The sequence below is a fragment of the Hordeum vulgare genome, chromosome 1H, assembly GCF_904849725.1.
Source record: "Hordeum vulgare subsp. vulgare chromosome 1H, MorexV3_pseudomolecules_assembly, whole genome shotgun sequence".
NCBI classification, from domain to species: domain Eukaryota; kingdom Viridiplantae; phylum Streptophyta; class Magnoliopsida; order Poales; family Poaceae; genus Hordeum; species Hordeum vulgare.
The window spans coordinates 435,818,067-435,842,130 of record NC_058518.1 but is presented as its reverse complement, the minus strand read 5'-3'; the positions used below and the strand labels follow the sequence as shown (position 1 = coordinate 435,842,130).

Below are 24,064 nucleotides of genomic sequence, written 5' to 3'. Positions count from 1 at the left end.
TTTAACCTCTCCAAGGACCGCCTCAGTCAAAACCAATTCAACTGAAGTTGAAGAAACCGACACCCACCAGTCATCGTTATGCAACGAGGTTGCATGTCAATCAATGAAACCAGTCTCTCGTAAGCGTACGAGTTATGTCGGTCCGGGCTGCTTCAATCCAACTATACCGTCGAATCAAGAAAAGACTAAGGAGGGAAGCAAATCGAACATCACCGTCCACAAAACCTTTTGTGTTCTACTAGAGATAACATCTACGCATGAACCCAGCTCATGATGCCATTGTAGGGTAACATTGCATGGGAAACAAAAATTTTCTTACGCACACGAAGACCTATAATGGTGATGTCCATCTACGAGTGGAGATTAGATCTACGTACCCTTGTAGATCGCACAGCGGGAAGCGTTAAGAAACGCGGTTGATGTAGTGGAACGTCTTCACGTCCCTCAAACTGTCCCACGAACCGTCCCGCGATCCGTCCCATGACCCGTTCCGATCTAGTGCCGAACGGACAGCACCTCCGCGTTCAGCACACGTACAACTCGACGATGATCTCAGCCTTCTTGATCCAGCAAGCAAGACAGAGAAGTAGATGAGTTCTCCGGCAGCGTGACGGCGCTCCGGTGGTGGTGATGATCTACTCCTGCAGGGCTCCGCCCGAGCTCCGCAGAAATCCAATCTAGAGGTAAAACTATGCGGAATAGGCTAGAGTTGCACATGGCAAAGTTGTGTCTCGAAAAGCCCTATACCACCACTGTATATAGGAGGGAGGGGGAGGGGCTAGCCTTGAGGGACAAGGCCCTCAAGGTGCGTCGGCCGCCAGGAGGAGGAGGACTCCTCCTCCAATTCGGTTTGGGAAGGAGGAGTCCTCCTCTTCCTTACCACCTCCCCTTTCCCTTTTTATTTTTCTTTTCTTTTGGTATTTTCTTATGTGGCACCATAGCTCTCTTGGGCTGAATCCACCAGACCAATAAGGACTTGTGGCGCCACCCTAGGGCCTTGGGCTCACTCCCGGGTGGGTGGACCCCTCCGATGAACACCCGGAACCCATTCGTCACTCCCGGTACACTACCGGAATTGCCCAAAACTTTCCGGTGACCAAATGAAACCATCCTATATATCAACCTTTGTTTCTGGATCATTCTGGAAACCCTTGTGAAGTTCGTGATCTCATCCGGGACTCGAACAACATTCGGTAACCACACATATAACTCAACTATACTAAAACATCATCGAACCTTAAGTGCGCAGACCCTGCGGGTTCGAGAACTATGTAGACATGACCCGAGGCACTCCTCGGTCAATATCCAATAGCGGGACCTGGATGCCCATATTGGATCCTACATATTCTCTGAAGATCTTATCGGTTGAACCTCAGTGTCAAGGATTCATATAATTCCGTATGTCGTTCCCTTTGTCCTTCATTATGTTACTTGCCCAAGATTCGATCGTCGGTATCCGCATACCTATTTCAATCTCGTTATCGGCAAGTCTCTTTACTCTTTCCGTAATACAAGATCCCGTGACTTACACTTAGTCACATTGCTTGCAAGGCTTGTGTGTGATGTTGTATTATCGAGTGGACCTCGAGATACCTCTCCGTCACACGGAGTGACAAATCCCAGTCTTGAGCCATACTAACTCAACGGACACCTTCGGAGATACCTGTAGAGCACCTTTATAGTCACCTAGTTACGTTGCGACGTTTGATACACACAAGATATTCCTCCTGTGCGAGTGAGTTATATGATCTCATGGTCATAGGAATAAATACTTGACACGCAGAAAACAATAGCAATAAAATGACACGATCAATATGCTACATTCATTGTTTGGGTCTAGTCCATCACATGATTCTCCTAATGATGTGATGGAGTTATCAAGTGACAACGCTTGCATATAGTTAGAAAACCTTGACTATCATTGATCAACTGGCTAGCCAACTAGAGGCTTGCTAGGGACATTGTTTTGTCTATGTATCCACACATGTATCTATGTTTTCATTCAATACAATTATAACATGGATGATAAACGATTATCTTTAAACAAGAAATATAATAATAACTATTTATCATTGCCTATAGGGCATATTTCCAACATTTATCATATGGTATTTGGGTTGACCATCCCCTCCCTGCCAGAAGAACCTAGCCAGCTCCTTGTCAAAGGCGCTATGCACACCTTCGGGCAAGATGTACATCCCCATCATATACATGGGGAGGGTCGCAAGGTTAGAGCTAATGAGGACGGTCTTGCTGCCCTTACACGTGAATCTACCGCAGCAGGGCTCCGCATGGGACACTACTCGTCCGACAAGCGGATCAAACCCGCTTACCAAGATCCTGGACTCAACCATGGGCATCCCCAAGTAAGAAATGGGAAAGGAAGCCAGCCTGAAATTGAGGTTGTCCGTGATCTTGTGCTACTCAGCCTCGGAGTAGCCAAGGACCACAACCTCACTCTTACCAAAGTTAATCTTAAGTCCAGACATTTCCTCGAAGCAGAGCAAAAGGAACTTAAGGTCAACAATGTCCGAGTCGGAGCCTGCAACCATGATCATGGTGTCGTGCGCATATTGCAAGTGGGAAACTCCACCGCCCGAAATGAGGTGGCCAACCACCCCCTGAAGATGGTCGTCTAGCTTGGACTTATCCAGGATGTCGGTGAGGGCATCCACAACGATGTTGAAAAGCAAGGGGGATACAAGATCCCCTTGCTTTACCCTCGTGGAAGCCTGGAAAAAGGGTCACACTTCGTCGTTGATGTTGATCGCCGTGTTACCAGATCTAATCAGTTGCATGATCCAGGAACACCACCTATCATCAAATCCGCGCGGCTCCATCACCAACCTCAAAAAGGACCAATCGAGACGGTCATACGCTTTCGGAAAGTCCAATTTGAGGAAGACCCCCTTAAGCCCCGTCGACGCCACCTCGTGGACAATCTCGTGGAGGGCAAGAATCCCATCATGGATCCGCCTTCCCTTCAGGAATGCAAACTGAAGGGGGTGGGCAATGCGTTTTGCCATGGGGGACAAACGAGTAGCGCAAACCTTTACAAAGATTTGTGCCAACACGTTGATCACCGTGATGGGACGGAATTGTCGGATATCCGAGGCCCCAACTACTTTGGGGATGAGAGCAATGGCACAAAAGTTAATCCTACCCATGTCCAGGGTGCCGATATAAAATTCATGGAACATGGGCATTATGGCCAGACGCAAGATCTCTGAGAATTTCTGAAAGAAAACTACCGGGAGACCATCTGGCCCTGGGGCTGAGCAAGCCTTCATAGAGGAAATCGCCCGACCCACCTCCTCAGGGGAGAACGGGAGAGTAAGCTCCGCATTCTCCGCCTCGGATACCTGTGCAGCAAGCGGCCAAAAGTCCTCACATAGGGAGGATCCACCACGCGACTCAGCCGAGAACAACTCCTTATAAAAGGAGTAAATATGGGATGAGATGTCCGCTAGGCTTTCCAGGAGAACATCCCCATCCCAGAGGTAAGGAATGGCACATTTCCGCCTACGACCATTAGCAATCGCCTGAAAGTAGGCAGTGTTCGCATCCCCCTTAAGGAGCCAGTTCTGGCCCCCACGACGCTGCCAGAACAGCTCCTCGCTCTTGAAGATATCCATGAGCAAGGCCTCAAGGGAGTATCTCCTGACCCAATCGCTAGGGGACAGACCCGGCCCGTACGCTAGGTCATCCAGCACCATAAACTGATCCAGCAAGGCCCCTTTACGAGCCCGGAGATCGGCGCCCAAGTTCGCCCAGCCCTTCAGGGCCTGACGAGCCAACTTAGCACAGTGATGCCATACATCTACCACATAGAACACACGAGGCGGGGACGAGACCGCCTCACACCAGCGGTCGCGAACCATCTTGAAGAAACGTGGTTGCTCGAGTCAGAACGTCTCAAAGGGGAAGTGACGGGGTCTAGGGGGAACCCTCCCCCGACGAGAAAATCAGGGGTGTATGGTCGGAGCCAATCCGAGTGACTCTCTTGAGGGAGCAGAGTGGGAACATCACTTCCCACTAAGCCGACACAAAGACCCGATCCAAGACACTCCGGATGGGTCCGCTTGTTTATTCAACCACGTGAACCTAGCCCCAACGCGGGCTATCTCACGGAGCACCAGGTCAGCAATGCAGTCATTGAAGAGACGCATTCGGGCCTGATCCACATTAGGAGAGCTTTTATCAGAAGCCCACCTAATGAGGTTAAAGTCACCGGCCACCACCACCAGAGTGGTGCACCTCTCCACCTTGTTTTTCAACTCGGTGAGGAAGTCAGCAGAGCGGCCATGGTCCACCGGACCATAGACGATAATCACATCCCAACTGAGGTGAACTCGTCGGTCAGTGACGGACATGCTCAAGAAGAATTTCCCACGGTCCATATCCTCAACCGAGAAAGCATCCTCCCTTACTCCGAGGAGGATGCCCCCAGAGTGGCCCGTAGCAGGCAACCATTGACAGGCAAACTGGTGACGGGAAAGCCTCTGGAGCTCATGCATGCTAAAATCATGGCGAATTGTCTCCTCTAATCCCATTATGTCAATCTCTTCTTGTCACAGATACTCGATGAGCTGTCATCACCGGCCAGTGAGGCCGAAGCCCCTGATGTTCCAACATAGGAGCTTCATTTAATAACCTCAGAGGAGTTCCTAGGCCCCGCAAGCGGGGCCGAGCTATCCCGCCCGTCAATCGCGGGTCGGGGGAGAACCTTAGGGTGTGTTTGGTTGGAGGGATATCCTCCCAGGGACAGGGATAACCACTTTTTTCTGTGGTTGCCATGCGTTTGGATCTGGGGCGAGGAGGGACAGAGTCAACCAGATGCTGGGAATATTCTAAAAAAAAGGGATGTGGCCAACCGCCAAAAACGGGCGGGTGGTGGCAACCACTCTGGGCGGCCGGCGCGGCCGTCGCGGGAGGTGGCCGGCGCGGCTGGCGCGGGCGCGGCCGGCGCGGGAGGATCCATCCTCCCAACCAAATAAAAAAAAGGATAACCCTACCCTTACAACCAAACAAAAAAAGGGCTATCCCCAGCCACCTGGTTGGGGATACCCACAACCACCCTAGTCTATCCCTCCAACCAAACACACCCTTAGACGGGCGGCTACGTCGCCCCCACGCAGAGGGGGCAGCGATGGCCCCCGGTCCGAGGGAGGCCGACCTGGAGCTAGAGCCACGCACCTCAAGACGGTGTTCAATGGGGTTGATACGTGTGGGGGGTGTCCGCGTAGCACCTTCACCTAGGAGGGAACTGACAGGGAGGTCCCAGCCACAGTCACCATCGAGGTGGTTGCACCACCACTGTTCTCTCTATGACCAGGGTCAGTGGGCTCAGGGGAGTTGGGTTCGCCACGTGCAACACATGCACGGGCTTCTGCCAGCGCCCCCTCAAGCTTCTCCTTGGCACAAATACGGAAATATGCTCTATGATGGCCCCCTTCTCACCACGGACCACAATGCCACTATCGGTATCCACTTCTGCCAGATGAGACACCGACTCGCAACCAAGAATGGAAAACCGAGAGTCGGAGCGAGAAGGGGCGGGAGGGATGGTGGAGTTACCTGATGAACTAAACCTTTGATGAGTAGGATAATGATTCTCCTTCTCTACGAAATAAACCCTTCGGTTTATATAGACATTAGGGGTACCTAGGGTTACACATGGTCGGTTGCCATCAAGGAACAAACATCTTGATTCTTCCATCTTGACTTGGAGGTCACACCAAGACACTGGAGGATTCCTTCTTGACCACGAAGTCGCCTTATAGCTCGGCCATCGAGTAATAGTCACAAAGCGGTCCACATATCCGTCCTATAAGAGATAGACCAACGGCCCTAGGATCCCGTAATCCCAGACTCCTTGAGTAGCCCCCGAACTAGCCTCCAATGCCGGGGTCTAGATCCCCAGCAGCTTCACACGCCCAAAGTCTCCGTCTTGCGGGGCGAGTTCTTCTCCTCATCTATGTTCGACCAGTACGAGTTCGGCCACCGATGACTTCCCGAATTCCAAATAGTATGTGTTACTTAGCCTCGAAGGCCAACCGCTCGAGTGTGAACACACCCTTCGTCTGAAAACTTTAAGAGAAAGGTCGTGAACGATCACGACAAGTGACCAGTTACGAAAGCTCGATTCACGATTCAAAGTAGTTCCTCCATTGGCATGTCCCATCGATATAGAGATCGTGCCCCATTTTTAAGGGATATGATCCATGATTTGGGCTATCCCACGCGCACATAACAACACGATTATATTAGTAAATGGGGAGGTATACGACACAATACATGGGCTCTTGGTATTATGGTAGCTTATAAAATGGAAAACAACCACCAAAGCCTCCATACGCTTCTCAAATCACGCATTGCTGTCGCCTTCCTTATCTCTTGATCTCTAAGCGCCTAGATCCATCCTTCCCTCAAATCTCCTAAGGCCACTCTCCCAGCTCGGCAATGGCCGGTTCTGGTTCCAAGGGAAAGTGGGAGGCCTCCAGCGTCACCGACGTCGACATCCAGGAGTTGAAGCACGCCGGCTATATCCCATTCAATGTAGACCATCGCGCTCCACAGAAGGGCTAGGTCATCCCCATGCTGAGGCAAGGGGAGAGAGTGGTGTTCGTGCCCCATTTCGTCCAGGGACTTGGCTTCCCGCACTACCCCATTGTAAGGGGTTTGATGTTCTTTTACGGGTTGGATTTTTACGATCTCGCCCCGAACTCCTTATTGCATATTTCGTCCTTCATCATTATGTGTGAGGCCTTTCTACGGGCCAGCAACACTTTGTCTTGTGGCTAAAGATTATCAATGTTAAGCCGAATATTGTCGATAGCCAGCAGGCGGACTGTGTGTGTGTTGGGGGGGGCGATGATGAGCAAGCTCCCCCATGTTGAGTGGCCGGAAGGTACCTTTATAGATACCATAAAAATCTGTCAAAAAAGTGGTTTTATATCACCGAACTAGGCGGCACGGACTGGGCAACACCCTCCAAATTCAGATCCTTACCTCCCACAAGGTTGGTGTCTTCGATCAAGAAGGGGCTCGACTAGGGGTCAACCGTGGAGGTGGAGTCGCTCCGAAGATGCACCTCCCAGTTGATAAATAAGAAGCTGAAACTGACAAACGTGGTTCAGATCATGCTTCGTTTCCGCCTCCTACCTTGACAACACCGAGCCGCTCCAATGTGGTCCTGTAAGCCCAAAGACCGTGCCACCGTGCTCCGATTTTACCGCACCACCCATGAAAAGCTGTGGAAGGTGTTGTTCAATCCCCAAAAGGACTGACCGGTCAAGGAGGAAGACACCGACCTTGACGCCGCACACCCTCCTCGGGAGGTACAATAAAGTTTTACTCTTATGTTCGGGTACTACCTTCTAATAAGGAACTTAACCCTTTCTTCCCCGCATTTGCAGAACTGGCTAGAGAAAGTTGTACGGGTTAATGGTACAACACCGCTGCCCGAGGGCCCCAAGACGACCTTGCTCACAGAAATGTTGGTCGAGGCGCCGGAGAAGAAAGAGAAGAAGAAGGACGAGAAGAGGGAGGCCCGAGAAGGCCTCCGCCCAAGAGGACCCTCACACACCAAGTCTCGGGATACCCAAGCCTCCTATGCTCATGAGGGAAAGCAAGGAGAGGACCGCGAGGAAAGCGACTCCTCTCAAACAAGGAAGAGGGCAGCGTCTGATGACGCTGAGGGGGCTCTGCCTCCTGCTGCCCCAGAAATGCAATGCAGGGCCAATGTAGCCGTGTTTGATGACAACCCGAACTCTTCCAAGGAGTCTGAGGCTTCCAAATTAGTTCCTCTAAGGAACCCCAAGGCCAAGCCCCTGGTCCAAAGGTATGAATTCGAAGACTCTATCGTACATCCATGTTGAGGTTCGTTACTAACCATGTGAATGCCTTTCATGTTGTAGCCCACCGCGTGACCTCCCCACCAATAGGCCTCGGAGGGGGATTCTTCGCGAGCCGAGCTAGTGGAGAGCGGGACCACCTCACACACTACACCTCTTCCGGTTGTCAAGGAAGACCGAGGAGGTGTTGTCCCGAAAGACTCCTCCTGGGCCGAACAACGGGGGTGGGGTGATGTTATGGCCGAGGTTAATACCTCAACCGCCGAAGACCTAGAGGGAGAACCCCTTCTGTGAAACAAAGAGTAGGAGCCCGGTCAGTTCGAGCTCTCTTAGAATACGGTCCCCCAGCCCCCCAGCCCCCCAGAGTTGTCCACTTCGGCCTCCACCAAAGGGGGAGCCGAGGTGCCGCCAGGAGTGCCACCCGTAGCAGAGGGTGCTGAAACCGGGTGGCCAGCCGTGATGGAGGAGGCTTCGAATGGCTCCTCCATCGCCAAAGAACACCGCGCTCTCCTGGGTGCGGTTTTACAAAGCATTAAGTCTGTTGACAACGGACTGAAGGAGGCTTTCGCTGGCCTCTTGACAAGCTTCAAGGTAAACCAGGTAATATCCTTTTACAAAGAGAATTTATTTCATAGGGTTATGCAATCCTCATATATAGTAGCCCCTGAACCCTGGATGAGTTTAAAAACTCAAGCAGGGTTCAAATAGCTCAAAAAACGCTCACAATAGTAAAAGTAAACCGTACCCCTGAGACTTTGGCACGATTGAAGAAAAACCTGGGAGAGGATCCAAAAACCTATAAATTGGGAGTCTGACACCCATGAGGTGTTATGCTGGACTCGTCTTCGTCAGCAGCCACCAATGGCGTGGAGCTGGCGGAGGTGAATCGGAAGCTCAAGAGCTCCGATGAGGAGCTCGACCTTCTCAACAAGCGGTTTGACAACTTGGAAGGTTAGTCTGTACTGTACTGCTTAATACCGTTGTTTTCCTCATTAAGTGAGGTATTTGGGTTTTATCCTAAGCGCGGGGTGCTCATTATAACTGCAGTTGTCGCCGCGGAGGTCGAGAACCTCAAGATTGAGCTGAAGAAGGCGAGGTAAGAGCTGCAGAACAGAAGTCGATGGCCCAACAGGCAGCCGTCGAACTGACGTCGGTAAAGACCGCGAGTGATATACGTGGCCAGGGTGGCTGAGGTGCAGTACGAGCTCAAGGATGTCGTCACTAAATGTGAGGCCCTTGAGCAAAAGAGTAAGGATCCGGCCTCCGAGCTGACCTCACTGACGTCGGGCGCGCCAGGGTTCCCCCTTATCCGCCTCATATCTGGGCTGGAAATGAGGGTGTCGGTCATCCCGGGTGTTTAAGGCCGGCTTGAGAGACCCGTCTGGTTCGAATTTTTGTGACCGGAGAGTGATCAGACGGCCTGCCCGGACGTTTGAGGAGGATTTAAGGGGTCTGACTATAGATGCTCTTAAGTGTGAAGACAAAATGCTCAAGTGCAAAACCACAATGTTGCATGTGTTGATAATTTGCATCTGAAATGTCCTGACTCATGATCAAAACAAACGGGAGATGACAATTTACGGCCCATATCCCTGTCCCATCATGTCTACAACATCCACGTTCTTTGATAAAATGGCATATCATCCATGCATTTGCACCACGGGCCGTATCCTTTCTCGGGGGAGGAGGCATTACCTGTAATCTACCAGTGTCCATATACAAAGGAACCATCACAAACCACTCGTGTGACGTTGCTTGAATCTTCGCCATGCCACGGAGATAGCACATATCAAAATTATATGACATGCCACGGAGATGACTGGATTATTCAGAACGAGAGAGAAAAAATAATTCCAGCTAGCACATGTCAGAATTATATGACACTTGCTACTGAAACACTTGAACCTACAGACAATGTATGCGGCAAAGCAGCCGCGGAATCCATCGACGCTAGCATCCTCATGTGCTCTTGGGTGACGATGAACAGCTTGTCGTTGTCGCGGATCACGTCCACCGAGTCGATCTCCGCTCCCTCGTGGTTCACGACCAGCGCCTCCTCCGGATCCACTTTCAGTTTCTCTCCTGACAGGAAAGGAACACAGACTTATCAGCTGCCAGTTATTTGCCACTGCAGCAATTCCACTGACTTGGTGAAACATGCAGTTCATGGTGTGTCCAAGGAATACGACGTACCAATGACGGTTTTGAGCTCCTCCATCGTGGCGGGCAGATTGACGAGCTTTCCGGCCTCGGAGCTGTGGGTTCTGACGAACGGATGGCCCTTGTAGATGCTCACCCGCGGCCAGTGCGCGCTGTCCGATGATCTCGCGCTGCCCGGGATTGGGAACCTCCCCTGCCGAAGCTCCCCGGACGACGAGCAGACCGCCGGCGGCGAGTCGTAGTCGTAGATGGTGATCGGGTGGCCGACCTCCCGCCTCTTCACGAGCTCACGCAGCTCGGCCGCCGGCAGCGTGGTCTGCTGCGGGGCAGAGCCGTCGTCGTCGAGGCCGGCCTTGTCCACGCTGGCCCCGTTCATGACGAGGAACCTGGCCACGTCGGCCTGCCCCTCGGACAGCGCGACGCGCAACGCCGTGGCGCCGTCGTGGCCCTCGGAGTCCACGTCCAGGCCGTGCTTGAGGAGCTCGCGGAGCGTGTCGAGGTCGCCTCGCCGCGCGGCGAGGCACAGGAGGTCGCCGCCGGCGCGCGGGTTCGTGGCGCGCGCGGCGTGGTACAGGTTGCTGAACACCTTGTGGTGCCTCGCCGCGATGGCCTGCCACAGCGCCGTGTTGCCCTGCGCGTCTGCAGTTTGCATACACCCGTCGCGAATAGTTAGCAAAGCTTGATCGCGCTGAAATGTACTGTAAATGATCTGTGTGTTGCTACCACCTTTGATGTTGACGTTGCAGCCGTGCATGAGCAGAGCCTGCACGCAGTCGTCGTACCCCTTTGACGCCGCGATGTGCTGCGAACAAAGCCATGGAGATCAGCAGCACGCACAGGAGCTAGAAATGACGAGTAATGGTGTTTGTTGTTGCTCTGCTTACCAGCGCGGTTCTTCCCTTGGAGTCACCGACGTCAGGGTCCATCCCGACCTTGAGCAGGTCCCCAAGGAAGCCGCCGTTCCCTGTGGCGGCGACCGTCAGCAGATTGCACGGGACGATGTTGCCACTGCCGGCCGCTCCGATGCTCTCGCCCAGCAGGTCCTTCATGTCATGCACCTCAATCTGATGCTGCAACACAACAACTATTTCTTTCAGCCACACATCACATTACTAAGTTACTAACGCACACGCAAAAGCAAAAAAATATGCATGGGCCAAACCTTGAGGAAGTTCCTGACGATGAGGGCGCTGTCGTCGGGCTTGCTCTGCATGACCTCCCTGAGCGTGGCCTGCTTGAGCCTCAGCAGCTGGCTGAGCGTCCTGGTCCGGAACGTGAAGGTCTGCGGGCGGTCGCTCAGGGCACTCACCTCGCCGAAGATGTCCAAGGTCCCCAGCTTTCCCACCACCTCCTCCCGCTCGCCGTTGAAGTATATGACCTCCACCTCGCCGGACACGATGATGTACACGTCGTCGGCCGCCTCGTTCTGCACGATCACGTCCTCCTTGGGCGGTATGTACTCCGGCTTGGTCTTGGTGACAAGGAGCAGCTGCGCATCTCTGGAGATGCCCTTGAAGAGGTACACGTCCTTGACCACGGGGAGGAAGAGGTGCTCGCAGATGCTCTTGCAGATGGACTTGGGCAGCTGGTCCATGAGCTGCTGCTGGTTCAAGCTCTCCGCCCTGAACTTGAGGCACATGTAGGCCAGGATCTGCTGCTGCAGCCGCGGCGGCAGGTGGTTGCGGCACACGAAGTTGGACGCCGCACGAATGCTGTTCCTCTGCCAACAAATCAATCCATGTATGTAACAACAATTAATCAATGGCGATCGAGATTCAAGAGCGTTCCTGTTGTGGTAGTCGACTGACTCAGACGCTGGAACTTACGAACTCCATGGTGCGGCGTGTGCCCTCCACGACGAGGTTGGTCATGTTGCCGATGAGGTAGGCGGTGAGGCCGAGGTTGAAGAGCATGTAGAAGATGTTGAAGATCATCTCGAGGTTGTTCTGGGCGTGCAGGTCGCCGTAGCCGACGGTGGTCATGGTGGTGATGGACCAGTAGATGGAGGAGATGTAGCGGATCCACAGGCTCTCCTGCCGGAAGTTGGGGATCACCGCGCCGATCCACGTCTTGTCCCTGTCCGGGTACCGGTCCGCCAGCATGTAGTACAGGCACCCGGCGCAGTGCACCAGGAACAGCGTCACCGCGATGAGCCGAGCGCAGCGTACCCAGAAGTAGCTGAACCTGATGTCCTTCTCCAGCCTGACGACCCAATCAGCTCAGCCATTGTCGACCGAGTTCGTGTTCGAGTGCTGAAGATGTACTACTGTATTATGCATGCATGGCTGCTGCTTGATTACCTTGTGAAGAATTGCTTGACCTTCCTGAGACGCCAGAGCCGGAGCAGCCCGAGCAGGCTGTAAACCATGCCTTCCCTGACCTCGCCGTTGACGAGGTAGGCTATGCCTTGGTACGGAATCGTCGACGCCACGTCCATGATGAAGAACGTCGACAGATACCTATGCATCAGGATATGCACATCAACAAGGTTGTAGGAATCCATACTAATCAGTCAATCGAAAACAACAGTATAAAAGCACCGAGGGCGAAGACGGTGGCGCGCGAGCGATCCAGAGACGCGCCGTCGCAGGCGGTTATTAGGCCAGAGCAATAATATGAGTGAAAAACGGTTCAACGAAGAAGAATGCCATCCGGCCGCTCATCTTGGATCCAATGGCTCGTATAAATCGACCGACACATACACCTTTTTTCAGAAACCTAACCGATAGGCCGGCCCAGGTTACGAACTTGTAGGTCGTGTACCAGAGTACAGTAATTGGGATAGTAATTACTCTACGAAAAAGGAAGAATTCTGAAAGCTTGCACCTTACAAATGTTTTTTGCGAATATCTTGGATCACACGATGACAAATATAACTATACTAATGTTAGGTGTATCATCGTGGACCCTGTCCCGATCTGCAAAGCTAGTAGCCATATCTTTGGATCTCCAATCCACAGAAAAGAAACAGCAGCTACCACTGTTTGGTCGATCACACGATCGAGATGTGGCCCCTTTCATTCACGGTACAGATCAGTGCTCTTGTTTGGTACTTCTGCATAATTGCTAGCTTCGTAATAACGCGGTTTGGTTTGGTCCTTTACTGATTTACAGTTCTATCTCAGTATCTCTACTTTACTTCCTTTTCGTCAATTCTTGATCCGTTCTTTATTTTTTGACTAATAAACGGCGGCCACGTAAGGTATTTGGTGGAACCTCCATAGCTGGTACTACGTGCCATCAAGATTTCATGTTATGCCAAGTGTCAAGTGTGGATACACGGAACAACTTTCCCATAATATCGAGGTTCAATCTTTTTGGGAAAAGTAGGTTAAAACTTAGCCTCCGCAGCAATCGATTTATATAACCATCTTTGTTAATTATTTAATAAAGATCTAACATACAACAAATTATTCAAAATCATCACTCACATCTATAAACTTAATAATGTGGAGTACGCTCTTACTTTCATATCTAAAATCGATGACGTCGTTGATCCATTCACATAACATATTGTAAGCTACACCGGCGCAACAAAACGCCGTCATCAGCATCGAACTACTGACCCATCTTCAGGAAAAAGATCTGCATCATCCTTATCAGTCCGCCCATCCGTTGACACCATTAGCCGTCAAGTACCACCAGCCGACCCAACTTGAAGTCTCTAAAAAATCTGGCATGCGTAGCACATGCCGAATATGCATGACACATCATAGCACCTGTCGGTCAGGCATGACTTGACATTCCCATCAAAGTTTCGTGCAAGACGAAGCCGCTCCACCTCATGCATATGTCTTCCAGTGCTACTCCGCAAACGATGCACCCAAAAGAGAAACGACACCGTAGTGCCGCCATCATCCCATCTGGAAGACCATGGGAGCAGCATGAGTATGCCGACGTTAGTTACATGACGATGCTTTCATCAAGGTAACGATGTAGAACTCCGTCATCGTCCGCCTAGGCTTGGTTTTCATCAACAACCATGTCTCCCCGACTCATAGCCGGGACTAGATAAGGGATTTCGAGATCCGACCACGCAACCTTCAGGCTGGCCACCTTCGACGAAGGAGATGACCACCATCCGATGCCCAAGGTCACAGCCCCAGCGTCCGCATGGTGATGTAGGAGAACTGATTTAGGATGGAAAACTCTAGATCAACTGCCGCGTGCCGCCATGGCTGGACCATGCTGCCCCGGTAGCCGTGGTGGCCAATCATGCCAACTCCGCTTCCATGCCGGACGCCTAGGGTCGTCGCCGCGTCTCGGCCAGAGATCCCCTTGCGGGGAGAAAAGGAGAGCCCGCCGTTCGCTTGGCGACCTTCACTCGGCGGCCACCTTCGGCGGCGGCAGGGAAGTTGGGAGGGAGAGAGGGGTGGGGGCGGAGGCTATAGGATTCGTCCAAGCCGCCCCCTTGGAGGCGACGCGAGCGACTGAGATAGGTATGTCAATTTCTATCTGATCTGATCTGATATGTATTCCCACTTCTGGCCACCTTGGCCATGATTTGGCATGAACACATGCATACATCCCCGTCGTCTTCAGGCAATTCGGGATAGAGAAGTTGGCATTTGGTTTTACCCACACACATGCTAAATTGCTAATACGAGAAGAGAAATGGATCTGGGAGAAAGCTTGTATCCGGAACAGGAAATAAATTAAGCAGGAGTAAGATGCACAATATCGCCATCACCACGAAGAATTTAGGTCGCCGCAACCGTCATAAAGGTTGGACGTCGTGACGGGGGTCGAGTGTGGATACGCACATGACAACACACCCACACCCATCCATGCCTTTGGCTGCCAACATTATGTTTATTTATGGAAATGAGTTGCATGAAAACATGCCATAACCTGTTAATTTTGGAAGAAAAATGAGAGGAGAGAAGTGGGTAACATGCACAACTAACGGACGTTCCTTCATGCAACTCCGAGGAAGAAGAAGAAGAGAGGACTGTGGAACAAGTCAAGTAAGCCGTACGTACCTGAAGGTTATCCTCTTCCTGTCGCGGACGAGGAGCTGCGTCCTCGAGTCGATGTAGGCCACGAAGAAGGTGAGGGCGATGTCGACGGCGAAGAAGATGTCGACGACCATGTCGGCCACCTCCAGCCCCCCCTTGGGCGAGGCTTCCATGAAGGCCACCTCGAACGGGTACACCCATGCCGAGTAGGCCACCAGGATCACCATGAACGTCTCCCAGCACCTAAACCATTAGCATTCACTACCGTAAGACGGAGGAGCAGCAGCGGTTGCAGTGCACGTACCGACGTTGGTCTGGTGTCTGGTGTCATCACTCACCTGTATCTGGAGTCGAGGGGCGAGACGACCCTCTCGTCGGTGCCGGAAGTCGACTGGCTGAGGCTGTGGCCGAGCGGCGGCAGCATGAGCTTGGACAGGTTCCGGAGGTTGAAGGAGCCTGAGCCGAAGCCCGTGCTCGAGCCGCTGGCCCCGCCGCTGCTGCTCTTGCTCTGGAAGCTGGGGATCTTCATTGCTCCCGTCCCGGAACAAGAGCTGCTGCAATCTCTTGGGCAACGTATAGCTAGCTAATTGGAGAACTAACTAGACGGAGCACGTACACTGTTTACGTACCACTCGTGCTAGCTAAGATAATTCCGGGGGGATCGAATGAAGATAACCGAGAAAGGCAAGGCGAGAATCAAATCATGGCATCGAAATAATGGAGGCAGGCATCCATCTATCCATGGATCCATCAATAATGGAGCAGGAGGAGGAGGAGGGGTCCTGTCCGGGACGAAAGTGACCAGGCACACGCTGCCGGCCCGCGGATTTGGCAGACCTAGAGCGCGCGCACGCGGGCTGCAGGCAAGCAAGCACGTACTTCGTATGTAGCTTTACCTCTACGCCTCTACCTCTGATGGATGTAGATTTTTCGATAAAGGATGAATTTTATTAGCTTCAAATGGTGCATCTGCAGGACACATAACATAAACGAGCACATATCCGGGGCCCCTGCATCTGGTCGACGTAGATGGTAGCTAGACACGAGTGCACCACGACTGGTGGTTGTTGTGGCTGCGGCCCAGAGAATTCACCTTGCCGTGACAGTGATCTCGCTCCCTACAGGCTACGGCAAATAGCTGTGCGCGTATGGAATGCTCGTTCGTATGGAATGCTCGTTGATGCCCCGGGTCCATGCTTGTGCCAAGTTGCCTGCCTCCTTGTCTGCTTCCAGCACCAACCATGTAGTAGTATGTGCTAGCTGATTCCTCAGGTCCTTTCGGGTTTGGACCTTTGTACTAGCACATAATTGCTTGGTGACGATCCACGGTGCAGTCTCGATCGTGGGTGCTGCCTGCGCGCGCCAAGTGCACTTTTGCTTCTTCATGTTTATCACGACACACAACACTGTTGGGAAATTCAGATGTAATTATTTTCTTGTTTTGGGGCTGGCACAACTTGGTGCGAACATGTTTCTTCACACGTGCCTGTTCAAACATGTCATGCATGCTCTTTGGTTCTGCAATCTTGGTTCGGTTGTTTAGGCCTGCTCGTGGAGTTCTTTGTAGCGCTCCACTCAGTTGTGGTAAACTCCTCATCTTTTGTGTGCGCGCGATCCTAGCACTTTGAATCTTCTGTCAGCGAGGGCGTCAGTAGTTTAACGCCCGGCCTCAACCTTCTTTCTAGAAAGAAGAAAGAGTTTAGATGCTCCTTTTTCATAACGCTTTTCGGTGTATTTCTTGGTTAGTTCAACAGCATGTTATCAGAAAGAATAAAAATTGTTAGCTGATCGAGAGACATGTTTCTCTTTCAGACGATCTAGGTCGATATAGTGATAAGCTTGGATCTCTTATTCAGAAGAATTTAGATAAATCGTTTTGCCGTGCCACAGTTAATTACTGGAGATTATGATGGGCGATCTTGACTAGAAACAGCAGAATGAGACGGTTGAGCCAACATCAGAATAACCAAAGATGGTGCCGGAAACAATTGCTAGAAGCTCACATAGCGGCCTCACAAGTGATAGTTGTGGGCACCCTTAGATAGGCATCATAGATGCACATCACATCATGATCTTCAGTCTCTGATTTTGCCTAAACGTGTTGGTTCTGCTCTGCCCATGGACGTACCCATCTTTACCGGAATTCCGCTGTTGGCCGAAAGTATTGTACCCCAGTTGATTAAATTGGCGAGGGTTTTGTTTCAGAAGAAAAAAATGGTGGCCTATATCATAAAGTTAGAATGACGGATTGTACAAATTCAACTCAGCAGGACAGTTCAAATCACAACAATATAGGTGACGGAGCAAAAATGGTTATCTTGTTATTTAGATATACATCACAAGAGCAAAGCTCAGATGGTGATTTCAAAGTTGAAACATATAACATGGAAAAAAATGTATGGAATGGTCTAAGAGCATCTCTAGCAGATCCCTTCAAATCACAAACCGTAAAACTCAGATAATGACCGAAAAAGACATTTTAGGATTTATTTTAGCTACGGCCAAACATATACTGTAAAAACAAACATAAAATCAACTTTTCTTCGGATACACAGAAAAGCTCCTTCCTCCAGCCCAGCTGGCGTCGCCCATTCCCCCAACCAACCGCACCGACCACGCCGGCCGCTCCTCGTCGCCCATCCGGCCACGCCCAATCGCCCGCCGGCCACGCCTTGCTCCGTTGCCGACCGCGCCAGCCGAGCCATGCCCCTTTGTCGGCCCGCCGGAAGGATTTCAGCGGCCAGGCTGAGGTCATGGGAGGCCACAGGCCGAGCTCGTCCAATTCGAACCGGCGGTGATCGATTTTGGTGTCCAACGGCCTTTTCTGGTGTGCGGTGATGAATTCCGGCGAGTTTCGTGTGGATTCTGGCAAATTCCGCGACGATGTGTTTGCTCCGACGAGGTTTGACTGGTATATGGGGCACCCTTGGTTTCGCCTTCCAGCCTTCAAATATAAGGGTCCCGGGTGTGGATTTTTGGGTTGGACCACTTTTACGGTATCTATTCTGGACATTTTTTTGGACCAAAACCTTTAAATGCTAAAATTATAAGGGTTTGACCACTTTTAAGGGGTATGCTAGAGATGCTCTTATAACAACGCATCAAGGCTCTTCTCTAGCTCCCGCCTAGCCCGTGCGCCGCAAGTCACTCTGGCTGCGGCGCCCTTTAGCAAGGCTCTTCTCACATCATGGGCCCATCACGCTCTCCCAGATTTAGCGCAAGCGGCTGTCCCCGTGCATCCACCCTACGTCCAGCGGTCCGTCCATGGTGCCGGATTCACAGTTGTGCCCAAGCCCTTCTACCCAAGATCCCACAGCTCCATCTCAAATCCTTCTCCGTGGCGAGGGATCTGGCTGCGCCCCATGGGCTAAATTCGTGTTTTGACCCTTTTGCCCTAGTTTAGCGAGATATGACCCCTGTCTAATTTTTTGAGATTTGACCCTTTTGCTACCGTCGGGGAGCTGGGTGGTAGGGTTACATAGCCGACCGGTAGGGACCATGGCGGTAGACTGGACGACAACGACCATCAACTAAGGGCTCAAGGATGACGTGGCGTATGCCCTACCGCTAGGGCCTGCAGTGATAGGTTGTAAGAACCTACCGCTGAGTCCTCTGGTGGTAGGGTGCCTTTTCCAGTTCTAGGTTCTGGTACCTGGAATCAACCGAAAACTTACGGTAGGGTTACACACCCTATTGATAGGGTCTTTGGTGGTAGGGTGTGCTCACAGTGCAATTTTTTGCACATAACTTGTATCACTAGTAGAAACGGGGCTATAGTCCCGGTTGGTAAGGGCCTATGGTCCCGGTTCACTAACCGAGACTATTAACTTGGTACTAAAGCCCCCCCCCCCCCTTAGTCCCGATTTGTCACGAACCGGGACTAAATCCCTTCCACGTGGCTGTGAGAGTGTGCCAGGGGGTTGGGACCATTAGTCCCAGTTGGTAACACCAACCGGGACTAAAGGATTATGTGATTTGGGGTTTTCGGGTTTTGGGATTTATTGTTTATTTTTGCTTTTCATTTTCTGTTTTCCATTTAATTCTTTTTCATTTCAAACATATCATAGAATTTGGTACATATATCATAGAATTTCTGGTAGGATGTATATCATAGAATATCTCGTATGACCATATATATATATGCATACACACATGCATATATATATATATATATATATATATATATATATATATATATATATATATATATATATATATATATATATGACAAATTTTATCTACCACCGGTGATAGTTACCACCACTTGCGTTTTGTATGTTGTATGGAGTATGTATCAAATTAAAGAGTATGTATGCGTAGTATGTAGTATATAATCATGTTTAGGTAGTATATATACTGTTTTTTTGGTAGTATGTATCATATTTTATGTATGCTCTTTTTTACATACAAATATATATGTATTTCACAAATATAATAAAAACTATGGGTCAAGTTGTAATTTTTTCATGTAACTCACTTTGAAAAATCTTGTATATAGTATATGAACATAATTAAAATGATAAATTAGTATATATACTCCCGCATGGTAGTATATTGAACAAGTGAGGTAACTACCCCTGGATGATAGGATGTATTCTTCCTATATATATATATACATATATACATATATATATATATATATATATATATATATATATATATATATATATATATATATATATATATATATATACATATACATATACATATATATATATACATACATATACATATATGTATATATATATATATATACATATATATATAATTTCTCTTACAATTTGCGGATCAATTACATGCATGCATTAACCGGTGAAGTGGTATTCTCCCTTAGGATCTATGATCTGTTCCAGCAAAAGTCTGGCACATTCCTTTTCAAGTGCTCGTATGCATTCCGGTCGGAGGAGTTCCTCCCGCTTCTCAATCATCTTTTAAAGAAGAAGACCAATATAAATATTTTATATGCGTGTATATATATATATATATATATATATATATATATATATATATATATAGACCATGAATATAAAAATTGTGAATACTGTTTACGTACCGCGTGAGTTCCTGGTTTAGTGGGCAGTTCGATCGTAAAGGAGTGAATGTTCTCGCAAACAAAGTATGCACATAGATTATCCCCTCCCTGGACTTTGATGATTCAAGAAAAATTTCTTCAGCATCATCATCGTGTGGTTCACCTTCGTCTCTTGGTTGTTCTTCCTCAATTCCCTCACCGGATGGGTTAAGGTATTGTGTGCATGTTGTAAATATGCCCTAGAAGCAATAATAAAGTTGTTATTATTATATTTCGAGTTCCTGATAATTTTCTATTATTCATGCTATAATTGTATTAACCAAAAACCGTAATACATGTGTGAATATATATAGATCACAATGTGTCCCTAGTGAGCCTCTAGTTGGCTAGCTCGTTGATCAATAGATGATCATGATTTCTTGATCATGGACATTGGATGCCATTGATAACGGGATCACATCATTGGGGAATGATGTGATGGACAAGACCCAATCCTAAGCATAACACTAGATCGTGTTGTTCGTTTGCTAAAGCTTTTCTAATGACAAGTATCATTTCCTTAGACCATGAGATTGTGCAACTCCCGTATACCGTAGGAGTGCTTTGGGTGTGTCAAATGTCACAACGTAACTGGGTGATTATAAAGGTGCACTATAGGTATCTCCGAAAGTGTGTGTTGGGTTGTACGAATCGAGACTGGGATTTGTCACTCCGTGTGACAGAGAGGTATCTCTGGGCCCACTCGGTAATCCATCATTATATTGAGCTCAGTGTGACTAAGGAGTTAGCCACGAGATGATGTGTTACAGAACGAGTAAAGAGACTTGTCGGTAACGAGATTGAATAGGGTATAGGGATACCGACGATCGAATCTCGGGCAAGTATCATACCGGTAGACAAAGGGAATTGCATACGGGATTGATTGAATCCCTGACATCGTGGTTCATCCGATGAGATCATCGAGGAACATGCAGAAACCAACATGGATATCCAGACCCCGCTGTTGGTTATTGACCGGAGAGGTGTCTCGGTCATGTCTGCATGTATCCCGAACCCGTAGGATCTACACACTTAAGGTTCAATGACGCTAGGGTTATAGGGAAATAGTGTACATGGTTACCGAATGTTGTTTAGAGTCCCGTATGAGATCCCGGACGTCACAAGGAGTTTCGTAATGGTCCGGAGGTAAAGAATTATATATAGGAAGTGAGGATTTGGTCACCGGAATTGTTTCTGGCGACACCGGTAATGTACCGGGAACACCGGAAGGGTTCCGAGGGTCCACCGGCAAGGGCCACTGATACGTCTCCAACGTATCTATAATTTTTGATGGTTCCATGCTATTATCTTGTCAACTTTGGATGTTTTGTATGCATGAATATGCTATTTTATATCTTTTTTGGGACTAACCTATTAACTAGGTGCCAAGTGCCAGTTCCTGTTTTTTTCCGTGTTTTTGACCCTTTTCAGAGAAGAATATTAAACGGAGTCCAAACGGAATAAAACCTTCGGAAAGATTTTTTCCGTAACAAAAGATACACAGGGAACTTGAGAACCAAAGCAAAGGACTCCGGGGGAGGCCATAAGCCCCCTAGCCGTGGCCTGGAGGGGAGGGGGCGCCTACCAGGCTTGTGGGACCCCGTGGCTCCTTTGCCCTACTTCTTCCGCCTATAAATTCCCTAAAAATCCAAAACTACCAGAGAGAGCCACGAAAAAACTTTTCCGCCGCCGCAAGCTTCTGTCTCCGCAAGATCCCATCTAGGGCACGTTCTGGTGCCCTGTCGGAGGGGGATTCAGACACGGAGGGCTTCTTCATCAACACCATTGCCTCTCCGATGATGCGTGAGTAGTTCACCACAGACCTTCGGGTCCATAGCTAGTAGCTAGATGTCTTATTCTCTCTCTTGGATCTTCAATACAAAGTTCTCCAAGATCTTCATGGAGATTTATCTGATGTAATCTTCTTTTGCGGTGTGTTTGTTGAGATCCGATGAATTGTGGATTTATGATCAGATTATCTATGAATCTTATTTGAGTCTCCACTGATCTCTTGTATGCATGATTTCGTATCCTTGTAATTCTCTTCGAGTTGTGGGTTTTGTTTGGCCAACTTGATCTATAATTCTTGCAATGGGAGAAGTGCTTGGTTTTGGGTTCATACCGTGCGGTGTCCTCACCCAGTGACAGAAGGGGTAGCGAGGCACGCATCGTGTTGTTGCTATCAAGGGTAAAAAGATGGGGTTTATATCTATTGCATGAATTTATCCCTCTACATCATGTCATCTTGCTTAAGGCGTTACTCTGTTTGTTATGAACGCAATACACTAGATGCATGCTGGATAGCGGTCGATGTGTGGAGTAATAGTAGTAGATACAGACAGTATCAGTCTACTTGTCTCGGACGTGATGCCTATATGTATGATCATTGCCTTAGATATCATCATGACTTTATGCGGTTCTATCAATTGCTCAACAGTAATTCGTTCACCCACCGTAATACTTGCTATCATGAGAGAAGCCTCTAGTGAACACTATGCCCCCCGGGTCTACTTCACATCATATTTTCAGCTCTACACTTTTACTTTGTTGCACTTTCCACCTTCAGATCTCACCTTGCAATTAATCGTGAAGGGATTGACAACCCCTTTATAGCGTTGGGTGCAAGTTTGTTTGTTTTTGCGCAAGTACATTGGTGACTTGACTTGATACTCCTACTGGATTGATACCTTGGTTCTCAAACTGAGGGAAATACTTACTGCTACTGTGCTGCATCACCCTTTCCTCGTCAAGGGAAAAACCAACGCAAGCTCAAGAGGTAGCAAGAAGAATTTCTAGCACCATTGCCGGGGAGGAGGATCAAGTCAAGAATAGTCTCCCGTCAACGTGCCAATTTCTTGCGCCGTTGCCGGGGAGGAGGATCAAGTCAAGAATAGTCTCCCGTCAACGTGCCAAGTTCTGGCACCGTTGCCGGGGAGTATCAAGTCAAGAATAGTCTCCCTTCAACGTGTCAATTTCTAGCACCGGGACTATTCTAAGTGAAGCTTATCCAAGTAACTATCACAAACTCATCTCTTGCATTTACTTTTTTTGCCTTTTTCCTCTCGTTTTCCTCTCCCCCACTTCTGAAAAGCAAAAATTTACAATTTTTTTTACCTTTTTCGTTCGCCCTTTTCTTCCGCTTGCTTTCTGTTCGCTTGTGTGCTTGTGTGCTTGCTGAAGTCACCATGACTGAAAACACCAAATTGTGTGACTTCTAGAATACTAATAATAATGATTTTTATTAGTACTCCGATTGCTCCCGCCACTAGTGCGGAATCATATGAAATCAATGCTGCTTTGCTGAATCTTGTTATGAAAGAGCATTTTTCCGGCCTTCCTAGTGAAGATGCCGCATCCCATCTTAATACCTTCATTGAGTTATGCGATATGCAAAAGAAGAAAGATGTGGATAATGATGTGATTAAATTGAAGCTATTTCCGTTCTCATTACGAGATCGAGCAAAAACTTGGTTTTCATCTTTACCCAAAAACAGCATTGCTTCTTGGAACAAGTGTAAAGATGCTTATATATCTAAGTATTTTCCAACGGCTAAGATTATCTCTCTCCGTAATGATATCATGAATTTTAATCAACTAGATCATGAACATGTTGCACAATCTTGGGAGAGAATGAAATTGATGATTAGAAATTGTCCCGCTCATGGCTTGAGTCTTTGGATGATTATACAAATCTTCTATGCTGGTTTGAATTTTGCTTCTAGAAATATCTTGGATTCCACCTCTGGTGGAACTTTCATGGAAATCACATTAGGAGAAACCACAGAACTCCTAGACAATATCATGACAAACTATTCTCAATGGCACACTGAAAGGTTACCTACTAGTAAAAAAGTGGATGCTATAGAAGAAATTAACTCTTTGAGTGCTAAGATGGATGAGTTAACGAAATTGTTTGCTAGTAAAGGTGCTCCTCTAGATCCAAATGATATGCCTTTGTCTTCCTTGACTGAGAATAGCAATGAGAGCTTGGATGTTAATTTTGTTGGTAGGAATAATTT

General features: G+C 49.0%; 1 protein-coding gene across 1 annotated transcript; it reads right to left on the bottom strand.

Moving 5' to 3' along the window:
• Positions 1-9,607: 9,607 nt before the first annotated feature.
• Positions 9,608-15,821, bottom strand: LOC123443072 (potassium channel AKT2). The gene is made up of 9 exons (XM_045119326.1): positions 15,313-15,821; positions 14,999-15,217; positions 12,317-12,475; positions 11,843-12,218; positions 11,179-11,736; positions 10,901-11,086; positions 10,743-10,818; positions 10,050-10,655; positions 9,608-9,938 (listed from the first exon to the last, which is right to left on the bottom strand). The coding sequence occupies exons 1-9, from the start codon at positions 15,501-15,503 to the stop codon at positions 9,730-9,732; spliced, it is 2,580 nt and encodes an 859-aa protein (XP_044975261.1). The 5' UTR covers positions 15,504-15,821; the 3' UTR covers positions 9,608-9,729.
• Positions 15,822-24,064: the final 8,243 nt, after the last annotated feature.

Coding starts and splice junctions, on each gene's coding strand:
- LOC123443072 (XM_045119326.1), bottom strand. CDS start 15,503: ATGAAGATCCCCAGCTTCCAGAGCAAGAGCAGCAGCGGCGGGGCCAGC. Junction 15,218..15,312: donor CCCCTCGACTCCAGATACAG/GTGAGTGATGAC, acceptor CTAATGGTTTAG/GTGCTGGGAGACGTTCATGG. Junction 10,656..10,742: donor CTGCAACGTCAACATCAAAG/GTGGTAGCAACA, acceptor TGCAAACTGCAG/ACGCGCAGGGCAACACGGCG.